Source organism: Agelaius tricolor, unplaced genomic scaffold (genome assembly GCF_023055355.1).
Source record: "Agelaius tricolor isolate 1412-34295 unplaced genomic scaffold, bAgeTri1.0.p SCAF_4, whole genome shotgun sequence".
Taxonomy (NCBI): Eukaryota; Metazoa; Chordata; class Aves; order Passeriformes; family Icteridae; genus Agelaius; species Agelaius tricolor.
The window spans coordinates 20,077,483-20,083,482 of record NW_027269264.1 but is presented as its reverse complement, the minus strand read 5'-3'; the positions used below and the strand labels follow the sequence as shown (position 1 = coordinate 20,083,482).

At 40.0% G+C, this 6,000-nt stretch overlaps 1 protein-coding gene across 7 annotated transcripts in view; it reads right to left on the bottom strand.

Annotated features, from left to right (window-relative positions):
• Positions 1 to 741: 741 nt before the first annotated feature.
• Positions 742 to 6,000, bottom strand: part of PTCH1 (patched 1) — a 73,651-nt gene continuing 68,392 nt past the window's right edge. For 5 of the 7 annotated variants that reach the window (XR_011678874.1, XR_011678875.1, XR_011678871.1 and 2 more), the window contains exons 23-25: positions 5,410 to 5,953; positions 4,515 to 4,616; positions 742 to 3,931 (exon numbers count right to left, since the gene is read on the bottom strand). Coding sequence is in view for 1 of the 7 variants with exons in the window: in XM_071424810.1 (XP_071280911.1) it covers positions 5,411 to 5,953 (543 nt within the window). In the remaining 6 variants the exon portion in view is untranslated. The remainder of the gene's footprint in view (positions 3,932 to 4,514; positions 4,617 to 5,409; positions 5,954 to 6,000) is intronic. The other 2 variants (XR_011678872.1, XM_071424810.1) reach the window with 2 other exon arrangements.

Here is a 6,000-nt window from a genome sequence, read left to right as displayed (position 1 = left end):
AAACAATCATCTAAGGGTTAAAGGATAAAGTGAAGGACTGCTGGCTCTGTGGAACTTAGAAGGATGCTGGGCAGAGTATCTGCACAGGAGAAACCTGCGGTTTGCGATGCGAATGACTTCAGACAGATGTTGTTACTCTGTTCCCTGCTGCCCACTGCAGATTCTCCTCCCTGCCTAGTGGGGCTTGTGCGGGGCACAGGGACCTGCATCCTGGCTGGCAAGCAGTAGCATGCTTCCCGGAGGGAATTTTGTCAAGAGTCTCCCTTCTTATGGATGGCTGTAGTTTTCAGAACTCAGAACACATTTATTTTTTCTTCCACAAAGTGGAAATACCAGACTGATTCTGTTATCTAATTTAGGGCGCAAATTCCCACAGAGATGGGAAAAAGACAAAGAATTTCCTCCCATGTCTAAGAAGAAATAACCTTTATATTATATAAAGTGCTTTAGTCAACAAATTGTTTCATTCAGAGTAAGAATGATATGCATAACCCAGTCCTAAACCTATCCCCCAACATACAAAGGTAACAGAATCAACAGACAACGACCAGCATGCAACCCTTTAGACAGGGCAACAAATGGCTCCTGCTGCAAATGGGAAAATCTGAATATCCCATATATCCTAAATTCTGAAAGATCTCAGATTCATGCTCCAAATCAGATTGATTGCATGGTTGCATCTGCAGAGATAACCAGTAGTAAATACAGAAGCATTCCATAAACAAGCAAATCCATAGCCAGTAAGTTATAATATTTTTTTATTCATGTTAGAATTTCTATCAGTGTTTGAACATTAATATTTAGAGAGTTTGTACAATTTCCATTCAAAGCTTAAAATGAGAACCACGCTAGATCACAAATGGTAACTAAAACACAGTTCAGAATTGTATGAATAGTCACACTCTCTTTCTCTCTTAACACTGTTAAACACTTTCTTTTCTCCAGGGGGTTTTCAAGGAAAAGTGTGCACTGTAATTGTATCTCAGCAGTGTTCCAAAACATAACGGTATCATCATTACATATAAACTCTTTAAAAATATATTTCTGTCAAAAGACTTGATGACTACTATGTACACTACAAAAATAAATTTTCATATAAATAAATTATATGGCATAATTTTATCTTTGTAATTGAAATGACACAAACCCACTCCTACCAAACAGGCAGGCAATGAGACCCAGTTTGAATATTTTTTTTTCCTTTTAACTCCTTACACTAAAAGCTACAACAAGTCCATAATGTAAATGTTATATACTCTTTCCTATTTAACATTAGTAAGCACTCTATACAAATAAAAATCCATTAAACAGTAAAAACATAACTGTAATAGTGTTTCCAATAGAAATAAAATCCCTGCATTTTGTTTGTTATAAACTGGCATGAAAAATACTGTAAGAAAAACATTCTTATGATACAAAAATATAAATATCACCCATGATTAAAAAAGTTAAGAAACAAAACCAAAACAAAACAAAGGTTGCCAGCCACTGAGTTCTCCCCTTGCCAATGTGACTATCGAAGAAGAAGGTCTACATTGTGCACAAAGCAGCAGACAGCTCACCCACACACAAGCACGCAGGAAGGCTTGGGGCAGGGGCAGGTGGGAGACACTGCAACTTGCCCTGGGCCCCTTGCCTCCTGAGGAAGAGCAGGAAGCAAGGCAGCCTGCGGCACGGAGTGGTGCCAGTGGGAGCCCTGCCAATCTCTGACAGGTGAGCGCACAAGCTTGGTGGTTGAAGGTGGCTTCCAATTAGTATCATAGAGTTTTGTTGCAGAGTTTGTATGATCTGAGGTCACTATGCTGCTAGTGCTAAATTGGGGCCCCTCATCTTTTTGTCATCAAGAGTTTTCACGTTAGACAGTGAACTGGACCAGTAGGCAGTTGCGACATTAACCCTTGGTGTGCACTGAGACAGTAGCTTATGTATCACGGGAATGACACCAGGCTCTCGCCACCTGCTCTTCGAGCGTTCACATTGGAGATCTGTAAACAAGTGCCTCATATCAAAGTGTTTTCAAGTGAGCAAAAAAGGCATGGAATTTTGTGCATTCTAATTATCCCCATTCGTTTTGCTGGCAAGGTCTATAGGCAAAGATAGACTCCCTGAAGCCACTGGAGAAAAACACTTTCCCATCAAAGAATTGGCCACTGCTATTCAGGTATACATAAAGAAAAGCCCCACCACTGCTGTGTTTAGAAACTGAATATTGTCTGTGTTTGGCTCTGAATACAAAACTGAACATCTACCTGCTCTAAAAAACAGCTTGGTGAAGGGCAGAAAGAGATAAAAAAAGAAGACAGAGATAATGAAAACTTGTGTTGCATTATTTTAAATTAAGGTTCTTTGTTCCTATGGTTTGTTTCCAGCTGGAAACAGATTGCAGTGTTTTTCCAGACCCTTCACCAGCAGCAATCCCCTTTTAGTTTAAAAATAATAGTACAAAAAGCTAAATTAGTTTCGCAAAGAGATCCCAGTTTAGCTGTTATAATTAAAAGTGCCAATGCAGCATGGGAAAACACAAACAATAAAGAAAATAACTACCCAGGCCTTAAGTGTCATTACCATCCTGGCCCACCAAAAAGCCATTTATATTTAAAAGTGAATATACTTTTTTTTTAATCCTTCCATTTGATTTTTATTACTTACTATTAACTCCTTCCTGCCATGAAAATAAGGTGACCAAAGATACTGCTTTCAATGCTGTAATGACTCAGCTAAGCTGTGGCTAACCATCAAACAATCCATTATCCAGCTTCTGAACCCATTCAAAATTAACAGTATCAAAATAAGGCAGATGCTCATTGTATTTCTATAACCACCAGCACCTGTCAATATCCAGCACCTTTGGAAGTGAAAAAATAATGGTTATAGTGCTTGCACTTACCTGGCATATTTTGTGAGGGAAAAAAAAACATCGAAGCACTACATGAACTGTAATTAAGCCTCACAACATTCCTGGGAGGTAGGTAAGTGTAATTATAACCATTTTACAGAATGAAAAACTGAGGCATGGGGCAGTTAAGTGACTTGACTAAAGTAATGTGAAACAAGTCATTAAGGGTTCGGGAACTGAAACATAATTCTGAACCTCAACTCCCTGTCTTCTCTAGTATTTTAGTTGGGCCTTTGATGATGGCAGTCTGTAGTTGTATATATTGGTAAACAACAGAGTTTTCACTAGTGCCTACTAACAGGGAAAGCCAGACTCACATCAGCATCAGTGGGTTTGTAAGCCCACCAAGTGTTAAGATACAGTAAAAGAAAAACTAGAGTACACCAGGAACATACACACAAAAGCATGCATGTTTCCAGATGCACACTTGGACACATACAGCAAAACAAAACCTGCACATAGCTAAGTCTATTTAAGCCTCCCAGATTAACTCGCTTTTCTTCATATTTGCTTATTTTAAAAATTCCCACGCATAGCGTGTTTGAAAGTTAACAGTAACATTTCATACTACCACAGGGTTGTGATACACAAATTTAAAATATTTTAAACAGACATGTACCTTTTAAGAAATCCTATTACATAAGCAATATTTGCATAGAATTATACAAGTAAATTATAAAATATTTAAGCAGCAGCAACTTATGCTGAAATTTAGAACTAGATTAAGCTTAGTTGTGGCACAGATATCAATGTACAGAAAGTACAAAGAGCACACAATTTTGTCCCCATTCTATTGCCCAAAGGCAAATTACTCCAGACTATACTACTTTACATCGTTCTTTTGTATATTACATATGTGTACATCTTTTAAATACTTAAAAGAAATATTTAACAAAATAATACAATAGGTTACAGTAACAGTGAACTGTTGTCCTGATGCAGCATGTCCTTTTCTACAACTTCAAGCAGTTCTCTTCAAGCAGTTCTGGAATACAGTTTTCCATCTTTGGCCTCTTCTTTGCTTCAGTTATTACCCTGTACAAATAAGGAGAGAGAAAAAAAGCAAACATTCACTAAATTTCAAGAAAAACAAATCAAATGAAACCAACTCATTTAATGATTCTTGTGGTTAGATTTAGTAGTAGGTTAGATTTAGTAGCCAGGAAATGCTGGCTCTACTTTCATCGCAGGTATTAATTTCCTGGTGAAGAAATACTGATGCCAATTAAAAAAATGTTGATGCTTTAATTTCTAAGTTCCCAGTTTTAGATAGCTGTGACAAATTCAGTCAAAACTAATTAACAGTTGAAGAAGAAGTATGCTACATTGAATACTGAGTTTATTTAAGAGTCTCACATTAATGTACACTTCAGCTTGAAAAAACTAAGCCCAAGTATTTCCTTATTCTTTGGATACTATTATTTGTCATATTTCTAGACTGCAAGGCTGAAGGCATTCACTCCTATTTACACTTTGGGATATTTGGAGAGACATTTTATGATTCAGAAAGTGGTTTAATTTTGAATTATCATAAAAATTTCTGTCAAAACACTATGTGTGTGCATACACATGCATGCATGCGTACATGCAAAATATTCTAGAATCAAAATAAAATTACTTGCTCTGCTCAGACTGTTGTCTGTCACTGAAAAGCTCAGACAAGCAAAGAGAAAAAACAGTAATCCACAGATAAGTAACTATTCTAACACCTTCTTTTTCCCTGCAAGAGAAGAACATAGTAAAAATAGTGAGAAATAGTTTTTCATGTAAGAGCCCCAAGAAGTTTTCAGTGTAAAAACTCAGTGGGCAGCTCTATCCTGTGCAAACCTGCAATTGTCACTGCAGATGCCCCTGGTATGGCAGAGGTCAGCTCAGACATCTCCAGTGTACAAGGTCACTGGGGAGGTCTCTGAAGGCCCCTCCAAAGAGCAGGGGACACCCAGCTGAGCAGAAGTGCACTAGGCATGTAGGACTTCCCACCTATCACCTGGCTCATCTTCCAGAGGGATTCAGTCCTTATTATGGACTTTCAATTATTTCACAAATTATTTTATTCAAGAGATGACAGCTCCTGAAGTAGCTGGCAATTTTTACACTCTCCTAGGCAATGTCATTTTATATAATGTTTTAGAGCATGCCTGATTCAGGGATCAGAAGACAGGACTTACACAATGGTATATGCAGTTGCACAGATCTGAAGATGTTATACAACATCTCTGCTTTATTTTCCTCATCAGGTAAACTGGGATTGTATGATGTACATTTTGCAAGGCTCTTCGAAGTAGTAAATGGAAGTATGACTTCCCAGTGTTGGAGTGCTCTATCTTAGTCAACCTCATGTCCAGTGCAAAATGTACTATATTCACAGTTAGCAGATTTAAGGTGATCAGTGTGACCTGTAAGTAGCGCTGTCTATGAAAAGTTACCTCTGAGAAATTTAATTTTCCTCTTTCTTTTGATCACACCATTGCCTGACACAGGCCAATGCTTGCAGTTACACAGGATGGACCTACCTTATTGTGAGCTGTTGCCAGGTATCCTCTCCTCACATTCAACATCTTGCAGTTCTATAACTTCCACTTTAGAATTTCTTCTTTCACACCGCACATTAAAAGGCACGTGGGGGTCCTCAAATGGTGCATGGCCGGCCTCGTGGTGTCCCTCGCAGGATGGAAAGCTCGCTCCCCGAGGGCTGTGGCTGTGCAGGGCAGGGTGGACAGCAACAGTGACTGAGGCTGAGGCAGTCACAGTAGTGATGGGCTGGCAGTAGGCTGCTCCCGCGGCGCCTGCGGCCCCAAACGCCGGGCTCCGAACGCTGTGCGAGCGAGCCTTGTGGCCCAAACGATCCCTGCTGCTGCTGCTGCTGCTGCTGGGTCCCGAGGGCCCTTCAGTAGAAATTTCAAAAGCGTCCCTGCGAGGGCGGTAAGGAGGTGGTCGCGGCCCTTCCCTCGCTTCCCTTTTGGGCTGCCTGCCCTGATGCCACGGCTGCTGCGTGCTGGGCTCCGGATTCGGCCGCAGCCGAGGGCTCGGCTGATGCCTGGCTTCCGGCTGAACCACCTGAGAAATACACACACGATTACACCTCTGACACAGCAAAGCAAGCA